The sequence below is a fragment of the Dipteris shenzhenensis genome, chromosome 17, assembly GCF_047967505.1.
Source record: "Dipteris shenzhenensis isolate YYH24624 ecotype China chromosome 17, Dip_SZ_1.0, whole genome shotgun sequence".
Lineage (NCBI taxonomy): Eukaryota > Viridiplantae > Streptophyta > Polypodiopsida > Gleicheniales > Dipteridaceae > Dipteris > Dipteris shenzhenensis.
The window spans coordinates 31,981,430-32,007,937 of NC_141612.1; the positions used below are offsets into that span (position 1 = coordinate 31,981,430).

At 46.8% G+C, this 26,508-nt stretch overlaps 1 protein-coding gene across 1 annotated transcript in view; it reads left to right on the plus strand.

Moving 5' to 3' along the window:
• Positions 1-26,508, plus strand: part of LOC147891993 (uncharacterized) — a 341,384-nt gene that overhangs the window by 80,310 nt on the left and 234,566 nt on the right. The window contains exons 9-10 of the mRNA XM_087388335.1: positions 17,158-17,246; positions 17,460-17,500. Coding sequence (XP_087244461.1) covers positions 17,158-17,246; positions 17,460-17,500 — 130 coding nt within the window. The remainder of the gene's footprint in view (positions 1-17,157; positions 17,247-17,459; positions 17,501-26,508) is intronic.

Consider the following 26,508-nt stretch of genomic DNA (forward strand, 5'->3'; position numbering starts at 1 on the left):
AGTTTAGGAGAAAAAAACAGTGAGCCCTGGGATGTTGAATATATTTGATGTTTGTAGCCTGCATGGCCTGTACATGTCAATGAGTATTCATGTCCTTCAACAAAACATGCAAGTACTTAGGGTGTTTATTGTGATGAGATGTTTATTTTGGCAATATCAGATTGCTCAACAGGTGCATCTTGAGAACTATAAGAATGAGAACAATATAAACTCTGTTTCTGATTTTATTATGCAGATTTTGTTGATGGGTCTTTGTAGTAAAATATGTTAACTCATAATTGAAAGGACATGAAAGTCAGATATTCTGTCTACATATGTAATGGCCAAGACATAGAAAAGAGTGTTGTTTATACATGTGCATGTGCATTGAGGTAATTGAAGAAGCATGTATTGTTCTTGATATGATTCTTATTTATGTATGAATATTTTACGTACACCGAACCCACGCCAGCATGTGCAAGGCACACACTTCTTTTTTTGTAAAAGAAACTTTTCATTAAGAAGAACGTACATTCATAGCTGTCCCATAGTGGAACAACTATTACTGAAGACTACAATCACTGATAGAAAACTCCAACTGGGCCAAAGGAAGGTCTCCAAGAAAATGCGCATCTTGGAGAGATCGAAGCAAGGATGAACGAAAGAAATGAAAGACATCGATAGAACCACACACACGCACACACACAGAATCTATTTGTATTTATATCACGAAATGCAGTCCCTAGTGAGGGAACATGTAACTACAATATCAAAAGATGGCATTATATGGCAAATATATAGGATAATCCAGATCATGGGCATAAAGGCAGTCAAAGAAAGATTGCCGCAGAGACGCCCGAAAGAAGTGAAACTTTGCAAGAGGTGGATCAGCAAAGACTCTGAATTTTGTCTTTCCATAGAGCTCAGATTGCCCAATAGTGCACCCAAGAGGAGAAAAGATCATGTCCCTGCCTAATAGGGAGAACCCCAAATAACCAGAAGAGCTTGCCAAAGCAAGCCCTAGGAAAACATGCCCGCAAAAGCCGCTGCAATAAAAGTAGGAAATTACGAGTCCAAAAAAGATGAGCCATGGACTCTCGCGGGGACATGCATATGTGGCAAGTATTAAGAGCAATGGGTCAACGTGCCAAGATCTGCCCACGTGGAATAACTCCAAGCATGACCACCACAAGAAAACATGTTGATGAAGAGGGAGCTTGGAAGCACATAGTTGCTGTGCGCACGTGCGCGCGCGCGCAGACACACACACACACACACACACACACAAACAAACAACACAAGTGCAAGATGACATATATGATGATCAAGTGAATCGTATATTAGGATTGTGTTATTTCAGCTATCTTGTTGAGATCAATTACTTTGTGCTTATATTGCTTATCATCTAAATCGAGATTAAGGTGGGCCTTGTCAATGTTGCTAGTATGGATCTGAGAAACTTGAGAAGGAGATGTTACCTTCTTTTCATTGCTCAAATTCCTTGGCAAGGTTGGCCCCCCCTCTCCTTTTTCACATCTGATCTATATTGATTTTACAGATGCAAGTTCTATCTTGCAACATTGAGCATTTCTTTCCTTGCTTGGGAGGGGCGTTTCACATTGTCAAATCCCGTGGTTTTTCTTTAACATTTGTCTCTCTCATCCAAAGGTGGTTTCTATTGAGTCCTCCACATGCCATATTTAGGATTTATCTAGATGTTTTTGTGCTATGCCCAAGACACAAGATAAGATAGACCATCAACCTAATCCTCTTCTAGGACCTCATCTCAAATGAGCAAGGGATGCAGCTAGGACATAGGTCTAAGATTGAGTGTGCGATTTGGGATTGTGAACATTTATGTTTAGGGGACACTTGGAGGTTTGCACACTTGCTTTCTCTAGAGAAGCTTGCAAGATGTAACCAGCTAGTATGGGTGCATATCTTCCCGGAGGCATTGCTTCTACATGGATGTGGCGAGAGTGCCCTAGGCGACCTCTTGAGAACCAATGGCCCTAATTGGAGTCATTTGGGGACATGATGTCTTAGGAGCTTGTATTGCCACATATCTGATAACAAAGAAGTCATTGTGAGTCCCTCTTTATGAACATAGAGATCAATTACACCATGCAGCTCATGAGAAAGCGTGAGAGGGTAAAGTTCTACTCAAATGAAAGAGCCAGAATTGAGGCTGAAATTGCCACCTTAAACCTATAGGGACCTCAGAGAAAAAAGGATAGTCTCTCCATTCCCTGAGGGAAATAGTCCTCCTAGCAGTAGCAGCCCTTGAAGATCCCTGCTTACTCAGCCAGATGGCCATCAAGGTATGTACTATGTCCGTCCTTGTATAAGCCAACCTATGAGATGGGTGGACCTGGGAGCCATCAATTGCCTTTGTGCACCTTGATTACCAGATATTGCAAGCTAATATGCTCAGTATAATCTCCCAACAAGTGTCCATCAAGGCGTGTGCATGTCTATAGTGAGAGAATAGAAAATCATCCAAAGAGCATACCTCAACCAAGGAACATTGAATTGAGAAAGCTCATGAGGAGATATGCCTCTCGTAAAATACATGAGGTCCATTCAGAGAGAGCGAAGCCATTGACCCCATGTGATGAAAAAAGAAAAGGGAACAAAGCTACCGTTCCAAACACCGCTAGCCTATCTGCAATGCCAAAGGCAATGCTGAGTGGGTTCCACATCTTGGAAGCATGAGGGGCCCGCCCCAAACTAGATCCCCTCTGGTTTGCTGCAATTCCTCCATGAATAAAAAACCAAAAGAAAATAGTAAATTTTCTATTCCTAGGAGATTCCTAGAGCCTTGTCCAATAAGATTTCTGTAAATCTGCTGAAATTTGTCACGTTTCCCAATGGGGGATCTGGAACGCTTCCAGACCCTAAGTTCACTCCCACTCTCTGAGGTTCCATTGCAAGTACTTCATGGGGACACCCACATAAAGATGAACCCTCCAAGAGCCGACGGGAATGCTCTTCAGGCATGAGTCTAAATATCAGCCAAATCCATAAACATTGCTCCATGTGACTCGCAATCCTAACTTGCTCAATTTACGCATCCATTAGGATATCCACATGCATGGACCCGGACATCCATCCCCCAGAATGCACATCAAAGACCAAAGCATCCCTATCTGTACTTGCCAAAGGCCTATGACATGTAGCGGGGTTCGTTTTCTTGAAAAACCCACCATCCACTGTTTATAGTGTGCTGCATTACATGTCTTTTGCACGGATGCAATCCAAGAGTAAGGTCGTATCAATCTACTCAGCCCTCCTACTTTCTCTAGGGGACGGATTGATTGAAATCTGCATTCCTTCGGAAGGATTTTGAAAGCCTTCCATGAGCTTATAGAGGAAGCAAGCCCTCTCTCCCACCTAGACTAGTGTATATATCTTCCTTTAAGGAGGGACAATTCTCTGAAGAAACTTTCTCAAGATGCGCCAGGCTTTCCAAAATGGAAACATGGAGGTAGGAGAATGCCAAGCTAACTAGGAACGGAATGGAAATATGGAAAGCATAATGGAAATGCAAAATGGAAAGCAAATGAAAGAACAAGTGCTAGGCAAAGATAACCAAAATACTCACATGATATAAAGCTTGATGTTGACTGATGTAAATGACTCAAGACAAGTACAACACTATACACTAGACTCTAGAAAGCCATAGTGTTTATGGGATAGCTCCCAATATGACACGTGGCATGTCTAGGACTCACTAGACTATAAAACACCCCCTAGACACCTAGTATACTCATTTTTGACTCACTTTGGCTTCATATTCCAACATCCCCCCATGAAGGCAAGGTGAGAGACTATTGGAATGGAACCAAGAACAAAACATGACAATGATGGCCATCAAAACTATGCATGGCTCAGAGGCTCATCATGCATGGATGCATGACCAACTCAGAGATCTAGGAGACCAATGCACCAACATCCCGGAACTCTCAAGCTAGGCCTAATAAACAAATAGACCTATCAAAGCCAATACATATGGCTCCCACAGTACATCCCCCCTTGGCTTCATAACAAGACATGTTAGGAAGCCACAAAAAAAAAAAAAAAGAAAAACCAATACATCTTTTTAGGAGGACTATCCAAGGTAGAGGACCTTTAGACTCAATGAAAACCAAACACTCAATACATATCATTTTAGGGGGACTACCCAGGGCAGAGGATCCCAAAATACATCAAGCTGTAGGAATAATAAAAATAGATCTCTTAGGAGTAAGAGATGTCCTCCAAGTAGCTAATGCACATGTGTGCACATCCCTGTGAGTCGATGACGATGTCAATGAAGCACTAGGCGTGGATGCCCCAAAATATGTGTCGGTGAAGTCCATGGGGTAGCTACATGGAGCGCTCACATGGTGACTCTCAAAATGGATGAGTGAGGGTCACTGATGTCAAGATAGATGGCGGAGGTGTCACGAACACTTCGAGAAGCCAATCAATGTGGATTATGGGCACAACGAGCACTCGAAGAGGTAATCGGAGACAATGGAAGGAATCCTAATCGGGCAATGCACCTCACAATGCCAGGGAAGTCACTTGTTGATGTAGAGTGGTCTCGGGTATGGGAAATTGAATTGAAGAAGAGATGCCCCTTGCTGAGAGCTCAACCAAGGGGACTAGCTTCTGTTGCAGTTGATGGTGGAACTGCTAGAGCTAGAGCTGCGTGGGCAGCAGCAGCAGCGAGGAGCCAATGTGGGCTGTTGCTGGCCAGCGGAGAGGAGCTGAGCAGATTGTGGGTGGAGCCAGATGGTCTGCTATAGATCAGTGGTGCAGCATGCGGAATCACAGAAATGGCGGGGGGTTTTGGAGCAATAGAAGCAGGTGGAAAGAGGAGAAAATGGAGTGCAGAAGAGGCTGGAATAGAGGGCAAAAATGGCGGCTCGGTTGGCTGAGCAATGGCAGGCAAAGCATGGGATATGTGGCAGCTCCAAGTCGTGGTAGAATCTCAGCATCATGTCGTAGATGGGTAGCTTCACGTTGGTGAGGCTTGGATAGGAGGAGAAGAGCTCACGGTGGAAACGAGGAGAGCTCAAGGGAGAGGTCAAGTGGAGGAGAGGACCTTCCAAGGAGGAGGGAAGGTAGCTTCATGGCTACTCTCTTACCTCAACCTCTTGGAGGTGGCTTTGATACCATATGAAGAGACATGGAGGTAGGAGAATGCCAAGCTAACTAGGAACGAATGGAAATATAGAAAGCATAATGGAAAGGCAAAATGGAAAGCAAATGAAAGAACAAGTGCTAGGCAATGATAACCAAAATACTCACATGATATAAAGCTTGATGTTGACTGATGTAAATGACTCAAGACAAGTACAACACTATATAGTGTGACACTAGACTCTAGAAAGCCATAGTGTATATGGGATAACTCCCAATATGACACGTGGCATGTCTAGGACTCACTAGACTATAAAACACTCCCTAGACACCTAGTACACTCATTTTTGACTCACTTTGGCTTCATATTCCAACACGCTAAAATAAAAATCCACCTGTTGCTGTCCATCCAACAACCGCATGAGGAAGGTGTCCAAGACCCAATGCATTGAATAAAAAATTCCTTCCAAAGTTCCAGTACTACTAACTTGCGAAGTAAATCCCCACACTACAGATATGGATCAATGATGTTGAGGCCCCCTTCATGCAAAGGGAGGAAGGTGTGTAGGAGGCTGAAAAATTCATTCCAAGGCTCCTGTCTTAGCATAAATCCTCTTACTATTAACTTATAAAGCAAAGCCCTGCACTTCATATCTGGATCAATGATATTGAGGCCTCCTTCATGCAATGGGGAGCCTCCAATGGCAGCCAAGAGCCAATGGTAAGGAAGGCAAGGAAATCTAATGAACAAAGGGGTGACCTAACTGTCCTCCTCCAATGGATCAAATCACAATGAGAACGGAAAATGGAGAATAAACCTGGAGACGAGTCCTAGAGGGTTGGCTTGAAGAACCACATCTGCAGCTCCAAAAGATTTGAAGACCACTTGGAAGAAACCTCTCCCCACAAGATGAACATTTGAAAAGTGTCCAGCAAGCATCCAACCCTTGGCCTGGTTCTTTGTTTTTTCAATAAAAAACTTATATTATGTATGGGAAATTGAATTGAAGAAGAGATGCCCCTTGCTGAGAGCTCAACCAAGGGGACTAGCTTCTGTTGCAGTTGATGGTGGAACTGCTAGAGCTAGAGCTGCGTGGGCAGCAGCAGCAGCGAGGAGCCAATGTGGGCTGTTGCTGGCCAGCGGAGAGGAGCTGAGCAGATTGTGGGTGGAGCCAGATGGTCTGCTGTAGATCACTGGTGCAGCATGCGGAATCACAGAAATGGCGGGGGGTTTTGGAGCAATAGAAGCAGGGGGAAAGAGGAGAAAATGGAGTGCAGAAGAGGCTGGAATAGAGGGCAAAAATGGCGGCTCGGTTGGCTGAGCAATGACAGGCAAAGCACGGGATATGTGGCAGCTCCAAGTCGTGGTAGAATCTCAGCATCATGTCGTAGATGGGTAGCTTCACGTTGGTGAGGCTTGGATAGGAGGAGAAGAGCTCACGGTGGAAAAGAGGAGAGCTCAAGGGAGAGGTCAAGTGGAGGAGAGGACCTTCCAAGGAGGAGGGAAGGTAGCTTCATGGCTACTCTCTTACCTCAACCTCTTGGAGGTGGCTTTGATACCATATGAAGAGACATGGAGGTAGGAGAATGCCAAGCTAACTAGGAACGAATGGAAATATAGAAAGCATAATGGAAAGGCAAAATGGAAAGCAAATGAAAGAACAAGTGCTAGGCAATGATAACCAAAATACTCACATGATATAAAGCTTGATGTTGACTGATGTAAATGACTCAAGACAAGTACAACACTATATAGTGTGACACTAGACTCTAGAAAGCCATAGTGTATATGGGATAACTCCCAATATGACACGTGGTATGTCTAGGACTCACTAGACTATAAAACACTCCCTAGACACCTAGTACACTCATTTTTGACTCACTTTGGCTTCATATTCCAACACGCTAAAATAAAAATCCACCTGTTGCTGTTTATCCAACAACCGCATGAGGAAGGTGTCCAAGACCCAATGCATTGAATAAAAAATTCCTTCCAAAGTCCCAGTCTTTTAACACAAGTCCTCTTACTACTAACTTGCGAAGTAAATCCCCACACTACAGATATGGATCAATGATGTTGAGGCCCCCTTCATGCAAAGGGAGGAAGGTGTGTAGGAGGCTGAAAAATTCATTCCAAGGCTCCTGTCTTAGCATAAATCCCCTTACTATTAACTTATAAAGCAAAGCCCTGCACTTCATATCTGGATCAATGATATTGAGGCCTCCTTCATGCAATGGGGAGCCTCCAATGGCAGCCAAGAGCCAATGGTAAGGAAGGCAAGGAAATCTAATGAACAAAGGGGTGACCTAACTGTCCTCCTCCAATGGATCAAATCACAATGAGAACGGAAAAAGGAGAATAAACCTGGAGACGAGTCCTAGAGGGTTGGCTTGAAGAACCACATCTGCAGCTCCAAAAGATTTGAAGACCACTTGGAAGAAACCTCTCCCCACAAGATGAACATTTGAAAAGTGTCCAGCAAGCATCCAACCCTTGGCCTGGTTCTTTGTTTTTTCAATAAAAGACTTATATTATGTATGAAAGACCTGCAAATGTAAGATCAGAAATGGAAATACACTGTGTGAAGCATGAGAGAAAAAGGCTGCTTTGATGGAGGCTGAAAATGCCACCTCAACCCCGAAGAAAATTCTGAGAAGAAGGGAGAACCCCTCCATTCTCTAAGGAAGATAGTCCTCCTTGCAGTGGCTCCCCAAGAAGAAATCTGCATGCTTGGCCTGATTCTTGGAAGAGAAGACCCAAAGATGCGTGCAAACAAGGTGGTAGAGGTCTCAAGCTCCACATCTTTTTGAAGTTGCTATAACTCATCTTCGATGAATAGGCAGGTTCTCGCTGTTGGCAAAGATGACGAAGGATTGTGACTGAGGTCATTGCCAATCAAGGACTGAAGTCCATAGGATCATTGAAAAAAAGTTCAATCCACCACTTGACAAGCTCCACAGGAAAAGAGGAAGGAGCTTATAGGAACATGGGGAGCAGCAATTGTCTCACGTGCTGACGTAGTAATCTTTTGGTCACCCCTTGTACTTACAAGGATTTGAAGTTCCAACTTCTTGTAAGGGATGCGGCAATACATACAACATCATTAAATCTAGAGTTGGCTATGGAGGATGCAACATTACATATGACATGCTCGGAAATCAGATTTAACATTTTGAAGAAATTGAAGCCTGAACTTATTGTAATCATTCTGAAAACGAAGTGGACCTGGCTGCCCCCACTGCCAACCATCGTTATCTTGCCTCTAGCCTCCCCTCCGCCTCACCTCCGCCCCCACCTCGACTGCCGTTCCGCCTTGCCTCCTCTCCACCTCAGCCGTCGCTCTGGCCCGTCTTCTCCCGCCCCTTCTCTCGATGCCTTCCGCCGCCTTGCCATCTCTCCCTGGCCTTCGCCTCCCCTTCCGCCTTCCGCTCCACCTCCCCGCCCGACGCCACCTCCTTCTCTTCCCCCGTCTTCTTTTCACCGCCCTCCCATCCCTTCAAAGTTCAAACCTTCACCCCCGCCTCCTTTTGCGCCCCCTCTTGCCTCCTCTCCATCCCCCCCATGGTTCCTTCCCACTCTACCTCCCTTCCGCCCTCTTCCCACCCCCCCCCCCCGTTGCTTCTCCGTCTTGCCCCCTTCGCTTCTCCTTTTCATCCCCCTCCTTCGCCTCCACCCTCCCGCATTGTCCGTTCCCCCCTCCCACATTGTCCGTTCCCCCTCGCCCTCTTTTCCTTCCTTTCTTCATTAGCAACAGCAGCACTTGTGTTTGTCAAGAAGGAAGAAGATCTTGGTGGTGACCTTTGGTCAGGCCAGACGGGCTATATGGCAGCACCCTCGAATCCCATAGCCGTTAAGGTCCTTTCTCCAGCTGACAAACAACAGGTTCAACAAGCAGTTCACTCTCTTGAGGACAAGGCGATTGTGGACAAAATTGTGAGCCTCACACCCACAAGGCAACAAGTACGAGTGGATCTAGGTGAGCTTGGCACTAGAGAGCAACCACATTCAAGAGGTCACCATCTATGGGAGAGGCGTCTTCCTCATCTGTGGAGCAGAGCCCCATCCTCCTTGGCCCGCATCTGGTGTACCTCTTTCCTTGGTACCATGGCTTTACAATGGAGATGACATAGACACGACACACCATGTTCCCCGCTTCCTGGTTACACTTTGCTTCCCAGGGCTCCCAAAGGAATACATAGACATCCTCCCCTCCATTGGTCAGGCATTTGGCACATTGCTCGAGTCTCCATCAAATTCGACCGCAGCAGTGGTAGCAGATGACGGGGTCCCTAGGATCAAACTCGTGGTGGAGAGCCCAGAGTCCCTCCCAGAGTTGATTCTTCTAGAGACCCTTGGAGGGGGTACACTTCGCCAGCGAGTGGAGATTTCTGGGTTACCATGCTAGTGTCTCCGTTGCAAACTGATGGGTCACTTAGCCAGAGATTGCCCCTATGGCCATGGTCGAGTGCCTTCCTCCCACCCCCACAAAGCAGGTAGAGTCAGCAAGCCCGAGTCCAGCGCCCTCTCAGGCAGGACCAGCAGGAGTCTCAGACACCCTGGGTTACCCCCTCAGAAAGGGACTGGACCCAGATTTAAAAAAAAAAGAAACCAAGCAAATAGGCCCGCAAGCACCGCAGGAAAAGGGCCAAACACAGAAAGAGGGACAGGGTTGACCAAGAGGCCCTGAAGGAGGAACAGTAGGATCCACCTCCCCCAGCGGAAGGGGGGCTGCCCAGCCGGATGATCCTCCTATTTTGGAGGTTCAGCCTCTGCACTCACCCTTGCATCAACAGTGAGTCCCAGGAGCTCCAGATGCGGCAATCGCGGAAGCCGCGAACGCTAACCCGACAGCAGCTACGGAGGAGCGGATCTAGAGCTCATGCAAGCTTGATCAGCAAGGGGGGCCTGTGGTCGTCCTTACCCCTCCTTCTCCCCCTCCCCCTCCCCCCTCCATATCCCTCCCCCTCTTCCTTTCCACTCCCCCCCCCCCCCCCCCCCCCCTCTAGGGTTGCTATGATCACTCTCACCACCTGCCCCCCTCCCTCTGTCCCCTGCTCCCCTTCCTCCCCCACCGCCCCCCTCTCCACATCCGCAATGGGTTCTTCCACCTCGACACCCCTGCCAGCAGGCAAGGAAAAGATGATGTCCCCTTCTGCTTCCTCATCGCAGCAGTCGGTCCATTCAGGGAGGCATCCTGAAGGACGGGGCTCGTCCTCCCGGTCAGTAGCTCCCAACCTCCAGCTTGGGCATCCCTTACCGTGGGACTTCTGAAGGTTAGGACCTTGGAATTATCTGGATATTTCAGACTTATATCCTCTACCACTAGAGGTAACGCTCATGGTCCTACAGCCCCGGAAGGGGGGTTTGATCAGTGCAGTGGGCTCTCAGACACATCGCGTTTGGAGATTCCAGTTTGCCTCCATAGGGTTGGAGAAGTGGTCCCCAGAGGTGTTTGATGACATTATGGAAGATCAGATTCCACGCATGATGGACGAGTGGATGGGGCCAAAGGGACTGGATCTTTGGCACGCCCATGGTGCGGCGGTGAACTTTTAGCTGAGCTTCAAGCGCGAGGAGCCGATGTGTGGTTTGGCAGTAGGAGTTATTAGATTGCCTCTGGAGGCAAAGGTGGAGCAGGCATGCTATTGGTCCCTCCAGAAGTGTGCGGAGCTGTTCGGGGTGGGTGTCTCCTTCATGATAAAGTGGGCATGGAAGATCGGTATTAAGCCGGTATCCACCCTAGTACGTCGTCGCACATACACTGACTATTCGCCCTCCAAACCCTCAGCAAAGTCACACAAGGCAATCTTTCTGGAACATGCACCTACCCTTAGGAGAGCCTCGTTCTCGGCACCCCTGTCCTCATGAGTTGGACCATAGTGACTTGGAATGTGCACAGACTCCACGACCGTGCTTGTAGCCAGCTGCAGTACCTAATACTCCGGCAGGAGTTGCAGAGGGCAGTGGTAGGGCGGGCAGTGGAAATCCTTTTGATTCAGGAGCACATGTTTTCAGCATCAGACATTGGACGACGACACCACCTTTTCCCAAGGAGAGGTCCAGAGGATTGGTCCCCCGCAGTAGGACTGAGCGGAGGGGTCTACATCTCAGTCTCATAGACTTTGGCTCCAGAGGTCTACGATCAGGGCGAGCTCATTTCGGGACGGGTAGTTTGGATGGGAGTTCGGACAGGAGAGTCCAAGATTGGGATCCTGAATGTTATGCCCCAGCGTGCAGACAGCACCGCCCGGCCTTTTGGAGGAGGCTTTCAAAGTGTTTCTAGATGTAGACTCCTGGATTGTTGTAGGGGACTTCAACAACCTGGAGTTTGGGGAAGACAAGCAGGGTGGCGCCTCCTTCTCTAAGATACCAGCAGTAGAGCATAGCACCTGGGAGTAGTTCATTTTCATGATCAGTGGGCGATCAGTGGGCAGAGACCCGTGGAGAGAGCCAGATTTCAGCAGGACACTTGGCAGTCTCCTCTTCTCCTTTGGACAGAGGAGACATGATGGACTGCTTGAGAGGCTGGATCGATTCTACATTGGGGGCTGGACACTCCACGAAGGTGGCTCTACCGGGATTCTGACAGGCACCACAATGTTAGACCACTCTCCAGTAGTACTTCACTTAGATCAGCCCCGCTGAGGTCTCCCCCAGAAGGGGGTTCGCATTCCAGAGGACCTCCTACAAGACGAGGAGATCTAGTAGGTCATGGCAAGGATTTGGGAGCACTTAGAGATGACACCGTGCGAGGGCTGGGCTGCGTGGGTGGCCAATGAGATTCAGAGAAGCAATGAGGAGTTGCAAGCTCACGCCTTTAGGTGGAGGAGGACTCTTCAGGAGCGTGAGCAGGCTTTGAGGAGAGACCTCGCCTCCATGGAGCGGCTCAAGGAGCAAGACCTAAGTTCTCAATGGCTTAGCGATAGGTTCGAGAGCGCTCGCCTTGAGCTTCAGGACATGGAGATTCGGTAGGCTGAGTTCTGCTATCACTCCCCCAGGGCCCAGTGGGTGTAGCAGGGGGACAGGATGACGAAGCAGTTTTTTCAGAGCACTAGGTCCCGATTGGTAGGCACACAGTTGTAGCGTCTCTGTGATTTGCAGGGCATCATGCACATTGATCCGCATGAGATTTTAGACCTGACCACAGGTTTTTACAGCCAGCTCTTTCAGACGGAGAGGATGACCCCAGCTGATCTTGTGGCCGGAGATGTAGTTTGGGATGACGTTCTGACAATAGTCTCGCAGGATTTATGCAGCAGACTGGAGGAGCCTTTCATAGATGAGGAGCTCTGGGAAGCCCTCAAGGCTCTCCTGACCCAGAGGTGTCCGGGTGAGGATGGCTTGACTCGGGCCTTCTTCCGAAACTTCTAGGAGATTATCTCCACCCCTTTCCGTTTAGCTTGCCAGGAGATATTTGACACAAGCTCCCTCCCTCGGTCCTTGAGTAGGGGGTGGATTTGTTTGATCCCGAAAGGGGGAGATAGGTCAGACATTCGACCGTGGAGAATGATCACTCTGCTTGATACTGCATACAAGATCCTCGCCAAGGTCTTGAGCTTGCGGTGACGGCCCCATCTTACCAACATCATTCACGACACATAAACCGGGTTCGTCCAAGAGCGTAGCATCCTAGATGACATCTTCACGTTCTGGGAGGCAGTGGATTGGTCCAGGGAGGAGTCACAGCCGTTGGCCATCCTTCTCTTGGATTTTGAGAAGGCCTACGATAGGGTGGAGTGGCCCTTCCTAGAGGATACTATGTGGAGATTTGGTTTCTCAGACAGATGGGTCAGAGGAGTTTCAGCACTTTATGCGGGAGCTCTAATCAGATGCTTATCGGCGGACACACGGGCGAGGCCTTTCCTCTCTCTCGCTCGGTCCGCCAAAGCTGCCCACACTCGCTCCCTTCCTCTTCTTGTTTGTGGCGGAGGCTTTGGGCTATTACTTAAGATCACAGGGTTGAGGCTCCCAATCAGACAAGAGGAGGAGCTGCTTGACTTGGAGTTTGCACATGACACGGCCTTGTATGTTGAGGGCACCACAGTGAGTCTGGAGAGAGTCAAGGGTACCCTGGCTATCTACTGTGAGGCTTCAGGTGCACAGATCAACTGGACAAAATCCATAGGTTTCTTCAGAGTCTTTGAGGAGGCACAAGAGATCCGTGACTGGGGGAGGGACTTTGGCTTCAGATGGATACCGCGGGGCCAGACAACGAGATACCTCGACGAATGCTAAGTTGGTATTGACATTATAGCAGAGCAGCAGATCGCCCCGGCCCTTGAGAGTGTTTGGTGCAACTAGCAGGTCACACCTTAGTGGCAAACCAGGTCCTTCTTGCCACCGCCTGGTATATCGCCTCCTACTGGTGCTTTCACAGAGGATGTATTGGGCAGCTCCGATGGTTGGTTCGGAACTTTGGGCAGGATTGGACGGCATAAGGAACACTAGAGCCCGGGTAGCTTGGCAACGGTGATCATGCCGTAGGCATTGGGAGGCTTGGGTATCATTAATCTAGAGATGCAGAGAAGAGTCCTCCTAGGCAAGTTGGTTGCTCACGGCCTCACCCCAGGTGCAAAGCCTTGGAAGATCCTCTTACAGCAAGGGCTTCTAAGGAACACCCCACACACTGGGGGATAGCTGCGGCCTTTACACAGAAGATGGATCTTCTCAGAGGCCTCCCTTACGGGGAAGGGTTCCCCCTTGATAAGGAGCCTTCACAGGGTCTGGTAGAGACTGGCAGGGGGTCTCATTCGTGCTCCGCCTAGATGCATAGAGGAGTTTGAGTGTCAACCCCTTATGTGGCACCCAGAGGTCGGAGATCAGAAGGGGCGTATGCTCGGACATCGGACTCACATTGGTTGGGTGGAGTGGGACAGTGGTCTAGCTAGGTCTTTGGCCGTTGGAGCAGATTACCCATGGAGGCAGAGGCGAGGCTTGACGCCCTAGCGCATCTGTGAGGGGCAGGGCAGCGGATGAGCGAGATTCACTTACCCATTTCTGAGTCTTGGTGGGAAGGACTTCGCGTATGGAGAGACAACAGATGGTTGGGGCAGTTTTCCTGTACTGGTGTCCCCTTGAGGATGTTGATGCAGGGAGGTAGCACACACCCTGGCTTCTTCCGTGTAGGACCTGGAGGCCTACTTCAGCCACTCACTGAGAGAGACCCTGAGATGGATGGGAGTACTGATGGGATTCACTCGCAGATGATCAGAGTGGTGGGACGTTTGGGAAGGAGTGGCACATTGACCCTCCCAGTATTTGAGAGCAGGATGCTCCTAGATGGCACCTTTAGCTGTGGGAGGGTAGACCCCTGAGGGAGGTCCAGTGGGATCCAGGAGAGTGGTTTTGGCCTTCCAGGGGTGGCCTAGCCGCGCAGGTGGATGAGGTGCCATTCTTTTCCTACACCACACGGATTGGCAGGAGGCTTCAGATGGACTCATCGACGTGGACCCCCTCGAGGGAGAGGCATTGGGTAACCCAGAGAGTGCCCCGGGATGTTCGTTCTAGGTTTTGGACGCGGTTGTGGTCCACTTTGCGGCCGAGGAAGATATGCTACTTCTTCTGGCTGGCCGCCCACAGAGGCTTGTCCATTGGACCGTGGTTGGAGCAGATGCGAGTGGAGGGGTAGTGCCATTGTTGCTCCGATGGTGTCCTGGAGACTATCCCACATTGCCTGTGGAGCTGTCATAGTGCAACAAGGATTTGGATGGGAGCCCTCAGGATCATGACACTTATGCAAAGTCTTCAGAGAGACTACACCTGGGGGATGGTGGCTTGGTTGACAGAGCAAGGACACGCATTTCAGATTGATGAGATCTCCCCAGCCAGAGCATCCAGAGGATAGCACTCCATGAAGCAGTCCCTCCTGACATGCTAGCTCCTCCTCCTAGGGAGGACATCATTTGGGAGGTGGTAGATAGCATCACGGCGTGGAACATATGGGTGGCTTGTTGCAGTCTCGTGATGGGTGAGCACCCGGTTCCACCCTCAGCTACCCTAGTCGCCATCTGGCAGGACATCATATACACACTACGATCCACCTGGTAGCATGGGACTCCAGGCTCCAAGGCGACTATCGAGAGGTGTGCTCGTTTATTCAAGGCTTGGCCTGCAGGAGTTCTCTACATCTTCACCCTGCGAGGGATTCACTGGTTGTATAGTTCCCCCACTTGGCTGTTAGCCCCAGTACTAGAGATCCCCTAGGTAGTGAGCTAGGTTTCTCTGGAACAGGCCGGTTCTTTCTTTCACCCTTTTCCGGTTTTTTCCATACTCAGCACCTTTGGGGCTGCTGTCTTGTATGAAATCTTTCAAGCATTCATAGAAGGTTCCTTTCTTTGAAATTTTTTTTTTTTTAATAATCATTCTGAAAACAGTTTTTAACAATATTTTGATTCGTCTCCTCCTTTTGCTCCAGTTGTGGCGTCACTTATTTCAAATCTTCCTTTTCTATTTCTTTTTTTCTAACACAACAAAGAGATCCTGAATGGTCAGTCCAACCCTTCTGTATGTAATTTCCAATAGAGGTTGTAGAGAAGTGCATGCAAATAATAAATCTTCAAATACAAGGTGGCTGAAAATGTGTATAATGTGTATAACAACTCCCTCATACTTGTGCCCAAAGCAATAGACATGGTGAGCATTCTACTTGGTTGCAATGGCTGGTAATGGCCATCGAAAAATCAAATGAGGAATGTATCGAGATGCTTGTGACCAATAGATCAGAGGTTTCTACAACTACTACTATGAAATATGATTTTGTATTTGAAGCTGGTATATGGCATTCAAGGATTCATCGTGTTGAAGTATGCAGGGATATTGTTTTCATTTTGCAAGCTTGTTGCTTGGAAAAAAAAGAGCATGAAGATTTAATGCCATAAGATTCTAGCACCATGTTGGGAGTCCTTGCACACAATATTACACATGAGTGGAAGGTGTGATGTCAATTGCTATTTGTGATCACCTCTGTATTCAGCTATGGTCTATTAGAGCCATGTGGCTTATACTAAACAAGACTTAATATAAAAAGCTCTATGGCAAAGAAAGCAGTAATGCTCCCCCCTCCCGAAAGTAGTCTCTTCTTAATGTATATGGAAGAGAAGTTTATTCTTAATGTATATGCAAGGGTTGATACTAGAGAAGTATGCTTCTTAATGTATATGGAAGGGTTGATACTAGAGAAGAAAGTAGTTTCTTCTTAATGTATATGGAAGGGTTGATACTAGAGAAGAAAGTAGTTTCTTCTTAATGTATATGGAAGGGTTGATTCTAGAGAAGTATGCTTTGTATTGAGAGCAAGCCTATCCCTATAAAAAAGTGTATAAACTAAATCCTTGTAGTATGAAGAGCTAGTTGGTTCTCCCCAAAATGCATTGAGGCACAGCAGTTGACTGGACTATCTAGGGGTAAATCACTGTTCCGGTGCGGGCTACGAGAGCGGTACCAAATTGAGGCAAACTCTGAATACTAGATATGACCTCCGAATGAGGAGGGGAAAAGGGTCAACCAGTGAGACGATGGGGAATAAGCTTCATCATCGAGAGGGGAACAGCCCAGATCACCAGCTAAGGCCCCCAAATGACCACTCAGTGGTGAAGGAGGTAAGAGTGGAAAGACAGCCAGCAGGTTTACGTGTTGGGGGAGATCTTACATGTATCGGTTCAGTCGCTACTACTAAAATACTGGCGGGTTCATTATTGACGAGATCCTCCACCCGAGCCCCTTTCCAAATGAAAGAGAGACTCTTTCTTGTATACCTTTCTTACAACATGAAGAAAGTAAGAAGTGAAAACAATTAGAAGGAGATTGCACAAATCTACTAACATTGGTTGCACATTCCATGGATCATAGAGCTGTAGCAATGTAAGGCAAGCTACTCAAAATCAAATGAAAAAAGCTTTCTTTCTTGTTTGCGAAAGAAAGAGCAATCATGATCAAAGTCTTAACTTCTACTTGAAAGCTTTTATGATGCATTTTGTGTGTAGGGACTTCTCGAGACATGAAAGTTTTTTTATGTGAGAAGCTTCATTGTTTGTTTTTAAATTTTGTAGACAAAGCGTGAGATGGAATTGCATCTAAGCAAAGGTGTGGAGGACTTGACATTCCCATTGGCGCCCCAACGTGTTGTCGCTGATTTGAGGTAAGTCTTGTAAATAATAGCATTAAATCTTTTTCACTTATCTAAAAGTGTTAGATGCTTTGAGATCCTCACACTTGCTTTCAATTATTGGTAAATCTTGAATTTTACTTTGGAATTTGAGATTTAAAGATTTAAGGGGGTATATATGGACAATCTTTCTAAGATGAAACACGTATCATTTCTCTTAATAAGATATGTCAATTTGTTTTGTAGGAGAGCGATGCCTGATGATGGTGTTGTTTGCCTAGACAACGGTAAGTCCATTCAAAAAATTATTTAGAATTTGAAGATTGCAAATTTCTCTTTTGGTGTCTTAAGGTCAAAGACATTTTAATATGGTGTGTATAAGCTATTAGTTTGTTTATGTGGAGATCTGATCTCTTGATGTGTCTTCTGTAGATGTATCTTAATCTTATTAGTGGTTTGGTCGTCGAACTTTTACTTAGGTATTGCCTCTTGGGCTTAATCTTTTAGTAAGCTAGCTAGTGTGTGCCACAATTGTTAGAGAGCAATTTGAGGTAGAACTTTCAAGCTATAAAAGTTTGATATGATTGTCTAGGAGTTGTCCATAGTTAGGATGATGCTAGGGGAAAGCATCTCTATATTATACACCAAATGAAGGTTCTGCCTGCTAACATGTCAGCCCCACCAAATGATGTCATCATGAAAGGGTGGTTCTTGAAGGCATTGCCTTTTTCCATTGCAATAAGACTTGTTGACAAACTTCTTGAGCAGGCCTCCTTGCAAGACTTCTGAAAGGAATTGGTGAAGATGGACAATCTGAGTTGTGTTTTCAACCACTGTGACTCCCAACCACTGGGTTTATCATCAAGATGACATTGTCTCAAGAAGGAGCTCGGACAAATCAAAGAAGGGTAAAGAACAAGATTTGAGGAGCCCATATCTTTTGAAACCCAAGTCAGAGATGGTCTATGGGTCCAATACATTCAAAGGTAGTCTATGATGCACTAAGTGCATATATTTTCGTTATGGTAATTGGGAATCTGCATGCAAATGTAAGATACCAAATTCAGCTTCGTTTTGCACTGTTTGTGAAATTGATGGATACGATGCTCCAAATGTATGTATCTCAAGAGGTTGAAGAAGCTTTTGCCAAACTTTCTAGCTAGAGAACCACTATTGTTGGTGCCAAAGAATGACACCAATGACACCTTATACAATTACTTTTGTGAATGCATTGGAGCCAATTGTACCTCTGCCGTTCCACCTCCACTTCTTCCTAATCCCCCTTTGCTCCAAGTTCCTACACCCAATCACGTTGGGTCTCCATACTATTATCCTTAGCCATATCAGCCGCCGTACCATCCAGTTGCTCAAAGAGGTGGGTATGGATCGTACTTCACATGAGGTCAATCGGGTGGTTTTTGGGGAGGTTGGGGAAAAGTTGGCACAAGAGGGGTGTCTACAGAATGAAAATACTTGTACTAGAAGGGCTTGTTCTATAGATTTGTCAACATGCCATGGACATCGGTCTCACTAACGTGCACATTCCATAATCCATAGCAAGAGAAGTGCACCAAAGACACATCTCCAATGAAGTCATCCTAACCTCTTCACCGAAGAGCATGTCTAAGAAGACATTGACATAATATCTAAGGGCTTACGACTATGAAGTTCATACTAAGTCCCAAAGGTGGTACTTCCAAGAGTGATGAAAATAGCCCTTCATGGTACTAGAGTATGGTTAAGGGAGTTATACACTTGTTCTAAGTAAGAGAGAAGCACTCCTTAGTTTCCTTCCTAAAAGCTCAAACAGTGAGATTTGCAACAACTGATCCAAGAAGCAAATTGACAAGAGGACATTGCAAAGCAACCAAGACTATCCACTCTTCCCAGAGGATGGATGTCCAACAAGGGGAAGGACAAGTCCGATAGGCACTGTACTTGGGAAGCCAAGGTGAAGAGGGTCATGGATCAAATCCTACAAGAGACAATCTCAAACCTGGGGCTGTATTTTGACCCCCAAACGGAATTTAGGATTTTAGGTCTCTTAAGATCACCATGCAACCTTACTGTCTGATGGAATTTCAACACAACATCACCATAAGGCAATGATGTTGGTTGTCCCCACAAATGAAGGACCAGTCCATTGTATTTCTGAAACAAATGCCAAAAGGGTGACAGAAGGGGCAAGTTCCAAAAGAGGACGGTGAAGCTAGGTAGCGGATGGAGGAGCAGCAGTTAACATCATGCCCAAGAGTACCATTGTGCAGTTGGGTTTGAGTCTCACTAGTTCACTCCACTTCCAGTCATAATAGCTCATCGATAGAAGGTCATGCACCTAGGTCCTATCATAGTATTTCACATGCAGATTATCGAGGTAACCTTCCTCTCAAATTTGTTGTTTTGGACATGGTAGGAGATGACACACTTACCTCTCTTGCTAGGAAGACCATGGTTTAGGTCCCCTGAGGCTATTCAAGACTGGTCTACTAATGAACTCAAGGCAAAGTTGGGGTATGCATCCTTATCCATTGATATTATCACTAGCAATTCTCACCTCAAGCAATTGGAAATGGGAGGAGAGGATTGCGAAGTGGACTCTGGTCTAGAAGGAGAGCAGTGGGTACTTGGGGATTAGCCTATTCACGAGAAGCAATTAATCACATAGAGCATTATGACACAAGACATACTCATAATACTTTGCTTCACCAAGTCTAGGTGAACTACTTTATGACAGATGCCCTTTTGTCTCTGCAATGAAGGATGGTGTCTTTTAGTACCATGGAAGGTGGTGATGACAAAAGTAGATGAGATTGAGGTTGATCAAACTATAAGGGCAAGACTCGATGTCACCAGTGTGCCTAAGGGGAGGGATGACCATAATGATATCATGGAGACACATGAGACCGAATGGTATTGCATAGGCTAATGACCATCATAAGACCATGAAGGAAAGGACACTGATGGTACCATATGAGGTGATGACTATTATATGACAGAAGGGGCAAGTTCCAAAAGAGGACGGTGAAGCTAGGTAGCGGATGGAGGAGCAGCAGTTAACATCATGCCCAAGAGTACCATTGTGCAGTTGGGTTTGAGTCTCACTAGTTCACTCCACTTCCAGTCATAATAGCTCATCAATAGAAGGTCATGCACCTAGGTCCTATCATAGTATTTCACATGCAGATTATCGAGGTAACCTTCCTCTCAAATTTGTTGTTTTGGACATGGTAGGAGATGACACACTTACCTCTCTTGCTAGGAAGACCATGGTTTAGGTCCCCCGAGGCTATTCAAGACTGGTCTACTAATGAACTCAAGGCACCGTTGGGGTATGCATCCTTATCCATTGATATTATCACTAGCAATTCTCACCTCAAGCAATTAGAAATGGGAGGAGAGGATTGCGAAGTGGACTCTGGTCAGAAGGAGAGCAGTGGGTACTTGGGGATTAGCCTATTCACGAGAAGCAATTAATCACATAGAGCATTATGACACAAGACATACTCATAATACTTGCTTCACCAAGTCTAGGTGAACTACTTTCTTGTGTTCGTCAATCGTAGTTGCTATGGCACCGATTACTCAGACAATGTGTATTCTTTGCTCTCCACCCCGATGAAATTGCCTTGCTCCACGAGAATGTTGTCAGCCTCAAGGTGAGTAGGCGTGGTGCTCCAAGGTAATTTTGTTGCTTCGATAAGGCACGCAAACATCGACCACTCATGAACATGGCAAGAGCGATGTTAAAATTGGATAGGAGCTCATACTTCACCATGGCAAGGATATGCGCGTGCTACAAAGAATTGTTGGGGGAGGAGAGTATTGCTACAAGAGTGAACACGATGATGGCAAGGAGGCAAGAGAAAGTAGGACATAGCGAAAAGGCACAAAGGAGGGGTAGAAGTATGAAGATTGTCATTGAAGCAAATGGCTACAAAGGAGTAGATGCTATTGAAATAAGGGGGAGAGGCTCCAAAAGTGGCGGCTGCATGCATGCAGGATAATGATGTCTATTCTTGGAACCCCGCCCCTCACGATCTGCAATAAAGGTTGTAGAATGATAAGAATAGGTATTCAGGGATGATGACTCAGCCTCTGGCCAAATAATTACCACACTTGCCGAGATGACATTGGGTGTCTCGTGCAGCTCATCAGGGAATGGATACGGTGGCATCTGGCCAAAGTAAAGGCCATGGGAGAGACAGTAGCTCCATGCCATCCGACATCACTTGAGTGGACCAAGGCAGAAATTGGCATGATGTGAACATTGGGGCTTATGAAACTCCCAAACACATTAAGGTTGCAAGGTGAGTTTGGGAGTATAATTATCTTTTGGAGACATGTTCCATGAATACTGGAATGTTCTTTTCCTTGTCCCATGAGGATTTAAGGGAGTCCCTATGGACGTTATTGTATTGCATTGACTTGTTCCAACAATATGATTTTGAAATTTTGGTTTCTCCAAGATCCTTGCACCAGCCAATAGATTATTTATTAAGGACATCTTCTTATGAAGCTGCTATAGGTGTAAATGTTGAATTGCCAAAGGCCAAGCCTTTTGAAGTGGCTATTGAATGAGATGCATGCTTGTTTGCTGTGGACTATTGTCCCCCATGGTATGAGGACATAGGTCAACTCTTCTCTACTAGAGAACTTCCAGATGGGTTGTCACAAACTAGGAAATGCAAAAGGATCAGTCATGCGGCACTCTTCAAATTGATTGTAGACAATTGTACAAAGTGGGAAAGAATCACATCATCCATCATCATGTACTTCCACATGGAGCTGTAGCAGTCCTTGATGGAGGACATCTGGCTTTTGAAGCTAATGCGAGGAATGTCATGAGAGCCAATTTCTGGTGGTCCAAGCTGTTCCAAGACTGTTATGCAAATGTACACAAATGTGACTTCTATCAATGAGGGGGCCACAAACCCCCCAGGCTTGAGTTTGTCTCATATCAATGAAGGGGCCACAAATGTGACTCCTATCAATGAGGGGGCCACCAACCCACTAGGCTTAAGTTTCTCCCTTGCAAAACTTTCAGTCTAGTTCCACCTTTCTATTGCTGGGGTTTTGACTTGGTGGGGCCAATCTGTAGAGCAACCAAAAAAGGGAAGACGTACATACTGGTAGCCACAGACTATAGCGCTAAATGGGTGAAGGTTCGGGTAGCATCCACATGTTTGGCACAAGTGGTCCTTTCTCAATGATCATATAATTTCATGGTTTGTTTTTCCAATGGAGCTAATAATTGATTAGGGCACTCACTTCTTAAATGATATCATTGAGGATTCGTGTAACAGTTACAGGTTGTCCAGAAAAAGTCCAATGCATATTATCCTTGGGAATGGTTGGGGGAGAGAGCACCAACAAAGCCCAATGTGGTGTTTTGACCAAGTTGTGCCTTGGTTGGCTAAGAGGGGACTGAGATATGTTGTTACCAATTACCTTGTTTGATTACCACACGACATACAAAGGTAGTATTGGGTATTCCCCCTTCAAATTGGAGTATGGATTGGAGGTAATTATGCCTTACAAATTCCACATGAAAGATGCTTAGGTGTTTGAGAAGGTCTTTGATGATTTTGAAGCTTGCTTGGAGCGGCTTTGGGAATTGGAAGAACATCACAAAGACACCATATTCACTCAGCGGGCATGGTAAGTCAGCAAAAGGCATGGCATGAATTCTTCGCCCCATCAAGAAATAAAGGTTGGTAAATTGGTATTGTTGTTCTCTAGTAAGTCAATGGAGCACAAGCTTAAGTTCAGAAGCAGATGGACTGGCTCTTTCTTAAATACAAAGATTATTCCTAGTGGCGAAGTTTATTTGGCTGCATTGGAGGGCAAGATGTTGAAGGCACGTGTGAATGGATTATGGACGAAAAAGTATCATGCTTGTAGAAGTTTCCTCTAGGGTGCTCATGTACATACTTTCCTTTTTTTTAATTTTCTAAGAGAGAAAAAGGAAGAAAGTTATATTAACATCTTTTGGAATCCTCACGGGCCTATAGACAAAGTACAACAAAAAATAGGTTCTGCCGCCATGGGCTTAAGCAAGGGCTCACCAGGGTCCTTGACTAAAAGCCCAAATTCCTGAGAAACCAAAAGATTTAGATTCTAGAAAATATCAACTAGGACCCTGGTGCCTTGATAGTACTCCTATGGCACATGAAGAGATTTTGTACCCACCCCTATCGGTTCATCTTTTGATATGGTGGGGGACACGGCCTCCATGTCTCTAAATGCAAGTGGTCATATCAAGAGTGATAACCTCACATCTGAGTGTCCCCTCTGTATAAGTCTGAGATAGATTGGGCCTCCATCGTGCATGCTTTGGTATATCTCCACAGTGTGCACGATCTTTGTGGCAGTGGATCCATTACTCCTCGTCTCCTCTTCTCGCTAATCCACTCTATCCTCATCGCAGCTAGCTCCTCCTCCGCGTCTCCACTATGACCTAGTGCTGATTCAATCATGTAGAAATCTATGGCATGCCAATGCGTTTGGTCTAGCTTTGTCTCTTGTATCACCATCTCCTCCCACTATCCAATCTGTCTCAATACATTCTCTCTATGTCATCGCATCTTGATCAGGTAAGGGCCAATGCAGATCTAATCATGAGAGTTGGGGCATCCAAACTAGACTAAAAGGCGGGAGCGATCCATTGAAATACCCAAATTAGCAAACCATCTGGACATATGAACATATCAGACCGTAACCCCTCTATCTAGTAGTCGCCTACATGACCCTAGAGACAACCTCGTTAGTCTCCAATTGGGCAAAGCCCAAACCCGGTGAAGTTTGAAAAATGGCATTGATATGGATTGGTGTCATGTCAAAATGTGCATGTACTATCTATGAGGGACCGAGGGCTTGCTCAGAATAGTCAAGGATCCCATGTCACCTCTCAAATCTCCCCCAAAAAGGTGCTACATAGTCGAGGATCCCACTTCGCCTCTCAAATCTCCATACAATCATTGAGAGATCACTCCTCCAAAAAGCTGCTGCAAACAAAGCCATTGGCCACACCAGGGTATCAAAGAACCACCCCTTCATCATGGGATCCTAGAAGTGTGCTTGAAAGCACTATTACTCTACTTGAGCTAGAGCTTCTTGACCTCTCATAAGCCGTGCCCTCGCTACATGGACTGTCATGAACGCCAATCCTTTGAAAGCTGCCCCTGGGTAAGTGAGGGTCTGCATGATCTCTATTGCCCCCCCCCCTCCCTTCGGTAAGTGAAACTATGTCGATGCAATACCACAAATGAGATGAATATAACCTTGGTCTTTCCAAGATTGACTGTCAGGTTTCTTGCCTTTCAAAACACTTCTAGATCCTCTTGGTGTCTCTGTAATCTTGCTCTTGAAGAAGATATGAGGACAATGCCATCAACGTATGACAGTCTTTGTATCATCAGGTCATCAAGTAGTAACCCCTCACCTCCAAGTCGGTCAATCAAAGTAGTGATCTCATCAATGTTAAAGCTAAAAAGTGTCAGTGAGAGGGGGCATCCTTGAATCCAATCGGATAGGCCACCCGGTGTTCGTACTCTCTATCTGACTAACTTATAGACACTCAACACCCCCCAAATCATGACTATTGGGATCTACATCTCCTAAAGTCTATTGATCATATGAGATTGTGAATCTATGTCAAAAAACCTTCTGAAAGTCTAGAAAGCAAATGTAGACTATTCGATTTCTCGATCTCATGCCTCATGGATGATGGCCCATAAATTGAAGATGTGTTCTAGAGTGTAACGACCCGCTTCCAACACTTAGCCAAATAAAGCCAGTTCTGCTATGGTTTTCGAAAACGGGGCCAAAAACGTCGAACGAACCCAGCAGGGGAACGTTTTCTACCTCACCACGGGCCCTCCGTGCGTGTGCGGTGCGTGTAGTCCGTGCCCGCGTGGCGCCGTCCTAGTTCCACCCCCTTGCCTTCCGTGAGTCACCCTTACGTTTCCACGTTTCAAGGTGCGTGATTGTGCCCACATTCAACGTAGCATCAAGAAAGAGACTTAGAAAAATATTTGCACAATAACGATCTCATAACGTTTATTCATGAGGGAAAACGCATACATGCCAAGAGGGGTCTCAAGCACCTTGAGAGCTTGACCTTCCATCCCCTTGGCCGTCATCATCTTTTCCTTTTACTCTTCTTCTTCACGCTTCATCCTCTGCCCTAAGGCTTCCCTTCGGGTCACGCCTCTGCGTCTACCTGGACCTGCACCTGTCCACATCCATTTTCCCTTTATGTCTCTTGGCTCCACCTGATGCTCCAGCGCATCGTCATTTTCCCTTTCCGTCTCGGCATCCTTTCTGCACACGCCTCTGCGTTGCCACGGGCTTCTGATCGCTCGCTTGACCTTGCCCCATTGCCGTTGCTCTTCTTCATCCCAAGCTTCCACTTGCCATCCCACTTCGCCTTCCAAGCTTCCATCCTGCACCTGTTCGCCGTTTCGCATTGCTTCCGCTCCCTTTCCTCCGTTTGTGCCTTGCGCACTTTCCCGTTTTCTTCCCGCACCTTTCGCATTTTCATCATTCACCTGCACGCCTTGTGCGTTTTCCTGAGTTCGCTTCGGGCCTACCACGTCACTGGGTCTTTGGCCTGCACCTTCCGTGCTCCTTCTCCCGACCTCCTCACCTTGAGCATTTGTTTGATTTCTCTTTGTTACAACGGCACTGCTCTTCGTTTCCTTTGCGCCACTCAAACCTTTCGCGCTTCCCATCTCCGTCGCCGTGCCTTTCACATTCTCCTTGGTCACCTGTACCCCTTGAGCGTTCCTTCGAGTTTTCTCCGGGCCTACGACGTCACTGGGTCTTCGGCCTGCACTTTCTGTGCTCCTTATCCCGACCTCCTCACCTTGAGCCTTTCTTTGATCTTTCTTTGGTACAACGGCACTGCTCTTCCCTTGTTTTGCGCCACTCAAGTCTTTCACGCTTCCCGTCCCCGTCACCGCGCTTCTCGCGCCTCTGGTCTCCGTTTTCGCGCTTCTCGCGCCTTGGGTCTTCACTACGCCTATAGCGTCTCGGGGTTCTGCATCACCCGTTTTCCCAAACGTGACTCTCAGGTCAGTGCTTCCACAACTCGCGCCTTCCGCGCCGTTTCCCACACATCTCACGGCTCCCGCGCCGTTCTCTCGGGGCTTCACACCCTGCATGCACCTCTCGGCTCCCACGCCGTTTCCCAAAACCCAGCTTGTCTCAGAGTCCACTACCTTTGAGCCTCTGTGAAAGTACTAATCTCTCTCTCTCTCTAGTACGGACCCATGGATCTTGGCTAGTGTGTGGC